At 37.8% G+C, this 14,449-nt stretch overlaps 1 protein-coding gene across 2 annotated transcripts in view; it reads right to left on the bottom strand.

Annotated features, from left to right (window-relative positions):
• The window catches only part of LOC149537737 (nicotinate phosphoribosyltransferase 1-like), a 312,565-nt gene that overhangs the window by 96,290 nt on the left and 201,826 nt on the right, over positions 1-14,449 (bottom strand). For both annotated transcript variants that reach the window (XM_089799111.1, XM_089799112.1), the window contains exon 10: positions 5,104-5,162. In XM_089799111.1, the coding sequence (XP_089655237.1) occupies positions 5,104-5,162 (59 nt within the window). The remainder of the gene's footprint in view (positions 1-5,103; positions 5,163-14,449) is intronic.

Raw genomic sequence — 14,449 nt, 5'->3', positions numbered from 1 at the left:
CAGGCGTTTCCTTCTCAATTATAATTGGCAATGATAGTTGCCCAAATCGGGCCGCCTTTGGGGCTGCGGAAAAGGAATTGGAGTGGTATCATCTAGGATGGTACAGAGCAAGGCAAGGATTCGACCCTGTTGGTCTTATCAAGGCATCTCATGAAAGCGAATTTAAGCATGTTCCCACTATAGAGGACTTTTGGGCCAATGCAAAGGATGATTTTCACGTGAGAAAGCTAGCTTTCTCGAGATTGTCGGTGAACATGATGAGAGATATCAGATGGAGAGGCCTTGATATTCCTGATCAATTGGAGGATGATCGTAGTGTGTTGAGAGAAGACTATGAGACAGTAGTTGGAACAGAGTTGAATCCAGTGGATTGGGACGATCATCAGGATCCTTCCTTGGAGGCAGTCACAAGGACAGTAGATTTGCATACCGAGTCGTGGTATAATGCCAAGTTGAGAAAGCTACAAAGACAAAAGGTTCTCCTTACTTATGAGATGATGAAACCGAAGGAAGGTCTAGTAGAATCAATCGGACAGAAGGGTGAAGGAAGTGGCCGGCAATCAGAGACAGTTAGAAATAGCAAGAAGAGGGCTTTGGAGGTAGAGAAAAGCCAAGAACGTTCAGAACCTCCAGCCAAGAGACAGCGGGCAGCGCCGTTAAGGGAGAGTATAACTAAGGCTAGAAGCCAAGAGGTCAATTCGAGTGATAAAGGGGCCGCAGTGGAGGTGAGCTCTGATTCGGAATCAAGTGGCTACAGTGAAAGTACGGAGTACTCCCCTCTCTCGAAGAACCAGCAAGGAAATATGACAGAAACTAGTAGAGAAGAAGATGGGCCGATTGATATTGAAGAGCTAAGTCAGGCGTCTAAGGCCGTTGGTGATGCTTTGTTGGTCGAACCGAATCCGGATTTGGGGAGATGCACTGCACCACTATGGTTAAGGCAAATGCTTATGCCGAGAGGCGAGGTGGTAATGGCTCACGCAGTTGATGATATCCAAGGACTAATAGAAAAGGATGATAGCAAAAACCAAAAACAGATGGCAAATACGGTGGCAAGGGTAATCAGAAGCGACAGTGATGGTCACCGAAGGGTTCAGATTGCTATACCAACAGTCAATAAGGCAGCGGATGAGATTGCAGCCCAGGAGTACGAAATAGTAGAACATAATTTGGGAAGAAATACAGATGATATGGAATGTGAGGAGGTTCAGGAAGGCATAGCATCAATCAGAGAAAGATTGAGGAAGGCAAATGAAAGGATAGTAAAGTTGGAGGCCGAAAACAAATATTGGAGAGATTGCCAGCCAATCCAACAGCTGCATCAGGCAGCCCTTCCTCAAGACAGCGGGAGCAATTCAGAAGAGGTATCAGCTCAGTTACATGAAGTAAGGGGTTGGATCTATGATACAATCCAAGATAGGCGAAATTTCTTGCCCTCCTTCATCTCAACATTCCAGTCATTGGTGACTGTTAGAAACAAATTCAAATTATTTGAAGAGGAATGGAAGAATTTTCTTCCCATCAAGGATTTGGTTATTCCTAGGCTGCAGGCGTTCATTAGGCTACCAGAGGCATATTTGGAAAGAGCCCGGTTGGTTGATGAGAGAGGATTGAGCATAGTTGAATCTTGGTATGTCGCATTGACTACCAGATTCAGAACACTTGAAGAAATTCATGATGAGATTGCACAACACGGCCCAAGCGTCGACACTTCCATTTTGACCATGATGAGCGACGTTGGGCTGGCGCTTGATTTTGAGGGTATTAGAGAGGAGGATGTCAGTGAGACAGGATTTGGATCAAGATTGGATGAGTTAGGAAAGGCTGCCGTCAAAAGGAAACATCTGAACACCCTTTCCTCACTCAATGCTTTTATTGGGTTTGCAAAGGAATATGAGAAGGATCACGAAAGGATACTACAAGCAGCAAACAGCGTGGCAAAGTCAGCAGAACTCCGAGCGAAGCACACACCTTGTCCTCCTATGGAAGAAGTTAACGAAAGGCTAGCTAAGTTCATTGCCTTAGCTAAAAGAACAAAAGAAAAAGGAAGAATTATATTAGAAGATCATCTTATGTAAGCCCAAGTGGCAACTTTCTCTTTCTTCTAGAATAGGACAAGTGTTTGTTTCTGATTGGCCACCATTTTGGTGCCTTCTCATTGGTTGCCACTTTTGCACTTTTTTCATTGGTCCATTAATGAGGTGGCATCTTCTCATTGGCCGATGGGGTGGCAACCCTAATTAGGGTTTTTGGATCCAATCTGGATCGTCGATCTTGTTTTGATCTCTACCGTCCATTGTATTTTAGACCTCTATATAAGGCCATTGGCTCTCATTTGTAAAGGGAGGGGGTTGGAGAAATTGTTGCGAAAATAATACCAAAGTGCTCTCTTTTTCATTGCATGTTGACTAAGAACATTGGGTGTTATTGCATGTTTTCTACTTCCACATAGTTAAATTTTCTTTTCAAGTTGAAGCAATTTCATTTCAAGTTGTTAGAGTAAGAGTAAAATAAAATGGATAGTTGCATGGTAGCTTTGGTAGATGTTTGATAGGGGTCAACACTAGGCCACTAGCATCCTAGCGGCTGGTTGGGAGGCTTTGTGTGGTGATCTAGTTTACTTTCCTTTGAAGCATTGCATCTATGGAGGTAGGGCCGCTGGTTAGCCTTCATTAGATTCGATCCCCGTCCATCTGCTAACCTCCCATTCTTAGGAGTAGGAGTAGTTCAGTAGCCAAATTTCATGCTTAGAAGAGGTTAGTTAGAGAAGTAAACCAAAACATCGGCATTCTCACCTTCCATCGCCATTCACCCTACATTGCCATCATCGCGCCATCAACATCATCTAGCATTCACACCGAACCACCATCTCCATTTTCTCACCAAGATCCAAATTTTTCTCAAACAAGAAAACGTAAGGCCGCCTACGTGATTACCAGCAAATCACATTGATAAAACTGAGCGAGTATCCAACGGTGTAAGGAACATTGGAGTTATACTCATGTCCCATGAGAGATAACTTTTCAAGAGAGGAATTGTGTATTTGATATTCTCTATCAAGCATCCAATTACTAATATGTTATGTAGTGACACAAAACTCGCATCAACAATATGTCAATTTTAATTGAAGGCATTTTGTAATTGGATCTTACAAAAAAAAAATGTTTCTTTAACAAAAAAAAATTTTGGTATAGGATATAAAATTCACCCCTAAGGGTCCCCAGAGCAACCATGAGCATGAATTGGTCCATGGTTTTGGTTCGAAGTGTCTTGGGTCTAGACAAGGTCTAGGCCATAGGGGGGTTGTTCGAACCAAACCACACCTAGCTTGGACCCTGGAAGACCATGGTGGAAAACATGGAACCACTAGTGAACTTGGTCCTGTGGATAGTCAAAGGTAGCAGCCAAGTTGTTTTGGTTTTTGCAAATTTAATTAGTTTTTGACACAGTATTAGGGTTATAATATGTCAGCGAATAGAAAGGTAACTCCTAGTGACTTTGTATTGTAATAAAAGTTGATTTTGGCTCCATGCGCACTGCCCCTTGACCCCACCCTGTATTGTGATAGGGAGCGCACAATGGGCATTGCCCCTTGACCTCATCTTGGTGGCGTTGCCCCCAAACACACATTGAGAATTTTGGGGGGAAATTGTGCTGATAAAAGTTGGGAAAAATTAACTTGCAAGTTTGATCAGGCTCTATATAACATCCACAACCCTAAAAAGAAGATTCTAAAGGCTTATGTTGGCTTCCACTTCTCATCTTGCACTTGATGAATTTGACACCAATAATTTTATTTGTGCAGCTGATCCCATTGGCCATAGCTCTATTTGTGAGTCAATTGATGCCAATGTAGAAGTATGAAGAGGAAGAAGACGACGACGATGATGAAGAAGAAGAATATTAATAAATTTTCAATCCATTAGTTAAACTTGAAACAATGACAATTGAACTTGATGTTATGATTTATCACTTGATATTTAAATGTTTTGAATCTTTAATGTTGAACTTGAGCATATGTCAATATGATGCTATGATGGTTTGATCATGATTCATGATTCTATGATTACAAATTTATGGTGTTTAGTTGCTTTGATGATACCATGTAATATTCTAATCTTAACTCATGCTTATAGGCTTCATTAATATTAAATATGTATAAATATATATTTTTTACATGTTTTTGTCCTAATAAACCCAAACGAACCTAAATTGCTTCTCAAAACTTTGTCATACTGGAGAACTGGTCCTTCATAGCCGAATTGGCATCCTATCTTTTAGTGCTTTATATGTTGCTGGGTTATTGTCAAACATTTGCCAAGTTTTTGCTTAGTTGATAATTTTGGGTTTCCCAAGTATCTCCAATTCCAAGTCTGCAAACTATTGCAAAAAATACATCTCAAATTGCAACATTTTCACCCAGCCATGTTGTGACTGCTTTGAAACCATCTCATGATCATGCTCTCAACCGACTTCATTCCACATAGAGACAGCCTTTTGTAGACACAAATTGTGCGATAGCCAAGACAAACCACTTGAATTTCCTGACCACCATTCTTTAGGGCCCACCTTATCAGCAAGCTATTAATGGTGGAAAGGATAGTTCTGAGGCCACTCAACCCAATTAATAGTGTGTGGAAGATATGGCCCATGGACAATAATGTACCTCAGTACTGTACCAGCAGCTCTTTCTGCCCGATTGCTAGCATGAATCCCTGAAATAAGGACGATTCTATATTGTAACAGCTATTCTGCCTTCAATATAAGAGTTTTTCCATTATTAAAAACTTTTCTAAGTGCTTAATTAGAGAGATTTTACAAAAGAAGTTAATTTCACATTGATGGCTCATATCCTTGCCAACACAGAAACATAAACAATGTTCCTAATTTATAGAAAGGAAGGTGTGGGAAAGCTCCCTTCCTTAAACAAATAATATAACACACAACCACACTAACTTGCTGTAAATTGAGAGATATGTAACAGAAGTTGCAAAAGTCTGAACCAGTACATAAAGTGCATACAAATAAGAACATTTGAATTGCCCAAAATATGATTTGCCAACTAAATGTAACATTTGAAGATTAAAAGGATTAAAACCATACCCTAACTCATGCAAGGCAAGAGCAACAGCACAGAAATTGGGTATCCCACTTCGCATAACCTGTCATTAATTACTTCTCATTAGTATCAACAAGTATGATAGAAACTCACATTCGTTAAAAACTTAAATACCATGTTTCATCAAGCTAGCGGTGTGTATTTGTCTTTTCATTGGCAATGTAGATTAAAAAAGGCTTTTAGAAAGTTCCTACAAAATAAATAACTACAGTAAATTGATAGTTGTGATATTGCTATCCGGATTTAACTGTGTAGTTTTTGAGTCAAACTCATTGACCCATGTCTCATGAGTAGTGATTCACACATGAATCCATCTCTCGTGAGAATAAATGGAACACTCAGCACTCATTAGATCTAGGTGATGCTCACAATGGTGAAGCTCATAGTATCAAAATGTTATAAATTCATAGGACCATAGATATTTTTAAGTGATGAACATTTTTACCTATTTTGAAGTTTTTTAGTTTTTCACAGTAGGCCTCATTCAACTATAACTCAAAAATTATCCCTGAATCTTGTATTTTTCATGTAAGCCTTCCAGAATCTTACTTAAACATCCTCTATTATACGATATTCCCTATAAGTATGTTTATTATTTTAATTGCAAACTCTCTAAACTCCTTTGTAATGCATCTGATATTTTGTGATAGTGAAAACATACTCTCATACATATCATTATATTCATCAGCCAGTCCATTGTCCCTACAACATGTCTTTACAACTACCATCTAAAGTATCCTAGTGTCATATCACTTGGGATTTAAATTACACAAAAGGAGATAGGGTGGCCATTTCATTCCAACTCTCATGATTTCTTTGTATTTTTGTAAAATTTCAATTGGGGAGCTTGCACTTTATTTTGGATGACGTTTTTCATATTTCCTAGCATATGCTTGATTCCATCATAAATTATGGATATTTAGAGATGTTACAGGATCTATAAAGTTGAGCAAATGGGTAAAATTAACACATTAATAATCAAGGATTAAGGTTTTTCCTCTAAGCCCTCTTGTTTTCAACAACTTTCACAATATCAGCTTTTACAGTTCACATGAAGTTATAAAAATGTTGCTGAAGGCTTGTTTAATTATAGCTTAATCAGGAATTGTGGAATTGATAGCAGAAAAAATTGGGTGTAAAAGATACCACTGATTTTGTTTACAACGTGACCATTGGATATAGTCAAATTGCCACGTATGTACCAGCCTTATGATTTCTATTCAACAAGAGAATCCATATGATTCAGTGTATTGAACAATGAAGCCTATCAAATAGTTATTAGGGAAGAATGTTGGAATGTTCAAGTGGTGTGGTAAGTAAGTCTTTCTCCTAGTTTCTAAACACACACGTACTTTAGTTTACTTAGTGACCACATAGGAACGTTTCCGCTTTCGGCTTATTGGTGGACATATCACATTATTATTTTCCCACCTTAGGTGGGTGATAATTTATGACTTTAAGTATCATTTCGTAACATTAGGACACCTACCATATTCTTATGCCTTCCTATGTCCAACCTTGGCTTTCTTAACCCCAAGAGGTCTTCTATGTACATTCATCTTGTTACATCCCAATTTTTGACCTAATTTGAAATATAGCCATTGAGATTCACATGAAGTCAGTTGGCAGTTAAATTGGTTATAATCTTGTGAAATGACCAAATGGTTAGTCATTATAATTTCATGTAAAGATAACATGCTAGTTGATATCATGAATTCATGGAATTGAAAAGGTAGCTAGCCGTTATGATTATTTATAACTTGTTATGATTTAATTTCAGAGAATTTCCTTGCAAGAAACACATCAAAGGGGTGGAAGCAATGTCAGAAAGAATTAGGCACAAGAGCATCACCATCACTGGGCAGATGGGTTGAGGACCTAGTGACTTGAAACAAGATACATATGTGGGACCCGCATGAGCTATTTAAATAAATAATTTGAGAAACATAAAATAATTGAGTTAAAATATAAATTGTATCTCAAAGGATTTTAATTGATCTTTCATCATAATATTATAATAAATATTTATATACGTGCATATAAATATAAAAAGGAAATGGCACCATAACTTAATATAATGATGACACCCCATTGATATACTTACATGAACGTGTGCAAGTATATATTATAATAATAATATTCAAGTTATAATAACATTCGAATTATAATAATATTCGAACTATAATATTCCAACTCTATTCTTTCCATTTTAATATTCTTTGCTTTTAATCGATTAACTCTTGGCATGATAAATTGACAATAATTAAATTATAATCTTTCCAACTCTTTCTTCCAACCTTCTATTTATCTTTTCCTCTTTTTGTTTTAATTGTATTTAACACATGGAATTCGAATTGGCTTATAATCTTTTTAACCTGTTAAACACTTGGCATTTTAAATGGGCAAATAATCTTTTAACCGATAGAAGCCGAGGAGCCACGGCTAGCCTTTAAGAGAAGCCAAGACGACATCTCCTTTCCATTGTCTGCTACATTCCCATTTCAAGCCGAGCATAATCATTCTCAGCCAAAACATTCTTTCCAGCTACTCAACCAAAATTACCTTGTTCTCCCTTACTCTGTCGGTGTCTGAAATCTGCAATCAAGTCTCAACTAGTGGGTGAACAAATAGCCCAATAGGAGTTCTGGCCAAGGATGGGAGGAGCCACGTCTAGACAAAACTTCAAGCCCAATCTCAGCTCACAAATAGATGCAATCGTATTTCATAAATTCCTTCTTTTTTCGAGTATATGTCCGACTGCAGTTGGCTACACATTATATATGCATTCGCAATTCATAGTTTCTTCCTTTTCTAAGTAGAATGTTCGACTGCAGTCGGCTACACATTATTGGGACTAAGATTAATGTTTACCTTGCCGACTGATCCTTGTATTACATAAGTTTCATAGAGGAACTTCATAGTAATAACTTTGTGATTGAACATCATTTATGAAATCGAATGGTAGCTGTAGCAACTTAAATGATTATATGAACCAACATCAATAACCATACTATCATAATCGCTGAAACAAATACTCAAAGATTCTCTAACACCTAGGATTCACCGGCAAAGATGCCATGAAATGGTGAAGAGGTATAATTAAAACAGAATGATCATAATCTTTCAAGCACCTAGGATTCATCGGCAAAGAAGCCATAAAATGGTGAAGAGGTGGAATGAATATACAAGAACGTAGAAGAGAAATCAGATATGATTAAATTAAACTAATTAAACAATAAATTCTGCACTCTTTAAGAATATCCTTTTCAAATCACAAATTGTGATAAGCTAGAACATATATGTTATTCATAAATTTTGTTGGGAATAAACAGACAAAGAATGCTCTAAGATCCGAACACCTAGGATTCACCGGCTATATAGCCATGAAAAAATGATGAGGTGAGAGAAAGGAATCTATAATAACATGATACAGTATCAGTTATGATATAACAATGTTTATCATTTTTTTTAAAAGGAAACATTTAATAGCTCATGCACAATCCTATTATTGTAATCTCTTGCTATCAAGTCGAGGGGTGTGGTTAGATACCAGGATGCTTAGTGGATGACAAGATGATCCCTATCTATTCCGGGTAAGGGGGGCCTTTCTTGTTAGAGATTGTGTGGGGATAAAGTTATAGTTCGAGGTTGGGTGGTTAAGCCTCTGACAATGTTTCACCTCTTCCCAAGTTGTCGGACGTACAACAGACAAAGATAAGTTATACATTCAATTGGTTACCGGAAACAGGTATTTTACTTTTATTATGTATATGCAAAACTAAGGTAATATTAATTGAGTTCTATCATTATTACAATTACTTTACACATTAGTTGTGAGAGATAGATTTATCAGATGGATTGTTATCTCAATCTTTTATTTATATGAATATTGAATATGAGCATATCTTTTAATCTTAAGTTATTGCCACAGTTATGAAATCGAAAGGAAAGGAATGATACAATGGTATCTGAAGCCCTAATTGAATCAATGGTATCTAGAGCCCTAAATGATACAATGGTATCTGAAGCCCTAATTGAATTCCGTGGTATCTAAAACCCTAATTGATACAGTGGTATTCGATTCCCTAAATGATCTAGTGGTAATTGAAGCCCTAAGTGATACAATGGTAGTTGAAGCCCTAAATGATCCAATGGTAATTGATGCCCTAATTGATACAATGGTTTGTGATGCCCTAATTTTATATAGTGGTATTTAATAGTAATCGTCATCTGATTTTGATATAGCGGTATTGAATTGTAGTCATTATATGATTTTGTTATAGTGGTATTTGTGGACTAATCTAGGTGATTGCAAAAGCCTTCTTACGATGATTTATCGGTTCAAATTTCACAATATGTGGATTTTAATTTCTATGGTAAATTCATTGATGGTTTTTAAGTTCTTAGTTAAGAAATTTTGTCTAACTAATTTTAACGGTAAAACTCATTCACATGAACATGACTAATATAACTGTCTTCCTATGAAATTGAAGTAATAACTGCATTTCTATGAGTATGTTAGTTGTTAATTTAAGACCCGGGAAAATTGGTTGTTAGACATCTATTCCAGTGCATGTCAATGATGATATAATTTATTCTCATCATATTGATTATCTCTTGTTGTCGTGCTTTCTATTAGGCCACAACATCTTGGGTGGCTATCTTTATAGCCAAATCTTACAAAGAAGAGCAATTATCAATAAAACAACAAAATCTAAGATATAAGGATGAAGGGAATTAAAAGGAGAGTTACTGGTATAGAAAAATAGTCTAGCAAAGATGATGAAATGCAAGTGACCTTCTCAAAGAAAATTCAATTAGATTCATATTCTTGTTGAGAAGGAGGGCATGCAGGGCAAGATCTTGCAGAAGGTTAGGAGTATGTATTAGATGTGGTACAAATAAACCATATATCTCAAGCAAATGCTGATAAGATAAGATAAGATTAAATTATTAATGTCCAACAAGGCACCAACAAGGGTCTAAGAGACTGGAAAGAGTACAACAAGGCAAACGCCAACAGAGGGAGCACCAAATGGTGTTCGAGGAAAGAACAAGAATAAGCAAGCAAAAGAACGAGACTAGGAAGAGCAAAACAAAAAGCTAAATACTCCTCACATACGACAAGTAGTCTATAACCGAAGGATACAATCCAAGGCAAGGGTGTTCCTCTGATTGTCGCCTCTGAGAGCCACTAGAGATAGCCTAATGTAGTCAGGTGTGTCCTAAATAAGGCCTCAGATCTGGTGTTCCGTGTCACCCAAGGGAGGGCCGAGAGACCGCTTTGTTCCCTGGGCATTAGGCACAAGCGTAAAGGAGGTGATGAGCTAGTCTAAGTCTTCTTCGAAGGGAACAAGAGTTGTAAAGTCTGATCACGAAGCCACAAGGCCTCTAGGAGGTAAAGTGCAAGACACTGTTGGTCAGTATATATGAAAAATGAAGAGAGGAACTTGCACTCCTTAAACAAGGAATAGAGCCTCCCCCTGACCTAGTAGTAGACAGGGCAACGGAAATCAAAATGGGTCTCAGTTTCCGCCTCCCCGAGGGGGTAAAGGTGGAAGATCCTATCCTCTCGATCAATGTAGCTAATGAGAGCCCACCCTAAAAGATCCCAAGGAGATGTGAAGGGCATGAGTCCAGTGACAAGCAAGGTACTAAGGGTGCACAATGATCATGTCTTGCATATCCGTGTAGTGCTTACCATAGAAAGCCATCCTCAAGCAAAGTGCACCAAACTGGCTCAAAATATGTCCCATACACAACCAAATTTGAGGTAAGTAGTTGTATGACTAAGAGATGGAGATGTCTACACCATTATGAATGATAGGTAGCAACGATGTTGGAGGCTTGATTGAAGCTTCAGTTCAAAATAAATTGTACAATATGGATGTACAAAAGATGTGGGTTGGCAAAAGCAGATCATCGTATAGAAGTATGGCAATGAGGAGAAGATGTATAGTGGACTATGATAGTGTACAGGGTAGCCAAGGAAAGGGGTTGTATAGTGCCAAGGTGTATGTGCGACAATGTCTATGGACCGTATGGGTAAATTGGGTATTGATCGTGCAAATTGGGATAGGGAGTAAAGGTGGAAGATCCTATCCTCTCTATCAATGTATCTGATGAGAGCCCACCATAAAAGATCCCAAGCAGATGCAAAGGGCATGAATCTAGTAATGAGCAAGGTACTAAGGGCGCACAATGATCCCCTCCTGCCTATCCATGTAGTGCTCGGCATAAAAATCCATCCTCGGGCAGAATGTAATGTACCAACTATGCCGCCGCACCAAACTAGCTCAGATTTTGTCCCATATACAACCAAATTTGAGGTAAGTAGTTTTATGGCTCAAAGATGGAGATGTTTGCACCGTTATAAATGATTGGCAACAACAATGTTGGAGGCTTGATTGGTCCTTCAATTCAAAATAGATCGTACAGTATGGACATACGACAAATGTGAGTTGGCAGAAGCAGATCACCGTACGAAAGTATGGCAATGAGGAGAGGAGGATGTACTGTGGAATATAATAGTGTACGCGGGTAGTTAAGGAAAGGGGTTGGGGTTGTAAGGTGCCCAAGTGTATGTATGACCATATCTATGGACTGTACATGTAAACTAAGTGTTGATCGTGTAGAGTGCGATGTGTACAGTGGGGTGAGGGTGACAATGGGTTCGTACGGTGTTGGGGCATATGGTGGAGCGAGGAGATGGAGAGAGGTGATGTTGGCGTACATACGGAGATGGGGAATGGTGCTTAGGGTCGTACGGTGTAGACAAGGTGAGTATAGTGATATGAAAGTGGAATACAATGGGGAGGTAGTACAGTATGGCCTTGCACGGGAGGTCTCCAGAGGAAATACACCAATGAAGTAAATAAATTAATACTGCCCAAACGCAGAACACAATGAAAGATCCAATATTGTATGTATATTTCTCACAATGCACGCACAATAGAATTTCAAGATAGTCACCATATCACCTGTGACACTATATATTAATCGCCAAATGATAGTATTTGCCTACATATTACATATGCATCGAACAAGATCCGACCAGATACAAAATGGTTGCCAAATGACGACAAATGACAAATCTCACATAAAAGTGAAATATCTTAATGATATCTCTAATGACAGAATAGGGTGGCGTTGGACCGTCGGAACTGCAATAGGAAGAGTAGGGAGGATCTTCCACCTCCGAAACTACACAATGTTCCCTTAGCCTTCAACCTCCAAAAATAAAGAAGAATCATATCCAATCCATGATGAATTGCAATGCCCAGCCATCGCCTTATAAAGGCCTCCGAGAAGGATCTAGAGAAATACAAGTACAAGCCAACAATATTATTTATTTTATTATTTTATTAATTTGGGTCTCACATTTATTAATTAATTAAAGGCCCCTTTATTATTTTATTTTATTCCTAGGGCCAATCAATTAATTAATTATTACATTAAAATTGGGGACATCACAAATTGATTGATTCTGGAATCAATCCTCCAACAATGATAACTACAATCTTTTTGTGTGAGGGACTTCCTAGCGAGAGAAATAGGGTTTGCCTATGCTATGAGGTTCCAGAAGATGATGATTCTGATGTCATTGATGTATTTTATGACTAGAATCTTCGAGATCTTGGTGACTCCAAACTCAAGGATGATTATGTCAAAGTGATGCAGCGAAAGTTTAATGACAATGTGTTACAGCAAAAGATTGATGACAATGCACTCATTCTGTCGACGTAGTTCATTTGGGACCTTGGATTTGATGGCCTTTCCTTCAATTACATATCGCTTGAGGGTAAGCAATCTTTGGCCAATGAGGATTTGTGATGTCCTCAATTTTAATGTAGTAATTAATTAATTAATTAATTAGTCCCTAGAATTAAATTAAATAATAAAATGTCTTTAATTAATTAATAAATATGGGGCCTAAATTAATAAAATAATAAAATAAATAATATTTTTGGCCTCTGCTAGTAAGTCTCTAGATCCTTCTTGGAGCCCTTTATAAGGAGATGGTCAGGCATTGTAATGGATTGAATTTGATTTCTCTTTGTATATTTGGAAGTGGAAGGTTGAGGAAAATTTTTTGCAGTTTCGGAGGTGGAAGACCCTCCGTACTCTACCAGTGCAATTTCGGCGGTGCAACTGTTATAACCTCTGTTAGTTCTAATCAAGGAATACAATTCTAGGCTTAAGGTATTTTGTCAAACAGTTGGCGAAATATCCTACAGTTAAGCTTTGGAACTGCTATAAACTAAAATCTCCAAAATTTATAAGAATGCGACTTAGTGAATTTGCAGACAAAAAGAGAACACCACTATTAATGGTACGGAATCACACTATTCTTCAATTAAAGTCAGTCCTTACAACATTTCAACAACTTTAAAATATGGCTAGTAACATTCATACAATTTAATCAGCTGCAAACCACTACACATAACTCGAAAACAAGAAGTATTAGTGGAACCTGTAAATTGTAGCTGTCAACAATTACTATCTATTCTCTACATACTCCCTACTAGTTTCCTTCTACAGGCACCCTATAAGCCAACTGGTGTACTACGTTAACTTCTGGGCACACAACATAGAAATGGGTTCGACTGAATATCTGCAATATCCAGTAGACGTTGTCTCTGCGAACTAATAGGAATGGACGCCTCACAATCTCCTTACGGTTCCTAGGCCACGGTGAATCTAGATATTGTATTAGAGGGCCCCGTGAAATACTTCAGTGACTCAAATCAACTTGGACAAGTTCATATTCCCATACTATAACAACCTCCTGCAATCTGGCTGTCGTATCTATCTGTAGGTTTGTTCCCCATAACCAGACTTTCAATCCTTTGGCAAAGTATGATAAATAAAAGCAAAGCTGAACCTAAAGTGTCACATCTGCTGGTTTGGTGTTACTCGTTCTAACCTCTTGTGATACCTTGCTTTTGCGCTTGTAAATGCTGAAGTGGTAACTACTTACAAGTTTGCCTCTTCTTCCACATAAGGATTGTTTGGTCACAATGTATTGCTCTTCCCAATAAACATTGAATCTGATGGATATTAGAAGACTGGGGCTACATCCAACTTCTAGCTTCCTAAGGGGTTTCATCCTCAAGAAGGCACAATCACATTTAAGCAACCATTTCAATTTTAAAGAAATAACATATATTCATTGTGTCCAATCCCAATGCAAATGCCTTCCTTTATAACTTCGAAAAGAGGAGAGGTACGAACAACTTAGCAATGTGGGATAAAAGATTATTTCGTCTTTTAGTCACTTAAGTCATTTTGTCATAAAGTGACTTTATAACTTTATAATAAGATCAAAAT

The sequence above is a fragment of the Cupressus sempervirens genome, chromosome 9, assembly GCF_028749045.1.
Source record: "Cupressus sempervirens isolate cs-2001-9-10 chromosome 9, ASM2874904v1, whole genome shotgun sequence".
NCBI lineage: Eukaryota > Viridiplantae > Streptophyta > Pinopsida > Cupressales > Cupressaceae > Cupressus > Cupressus sempervirens.
This window is presented reverse-complemented; position numbering and strand designations above follow the sequence as displayed.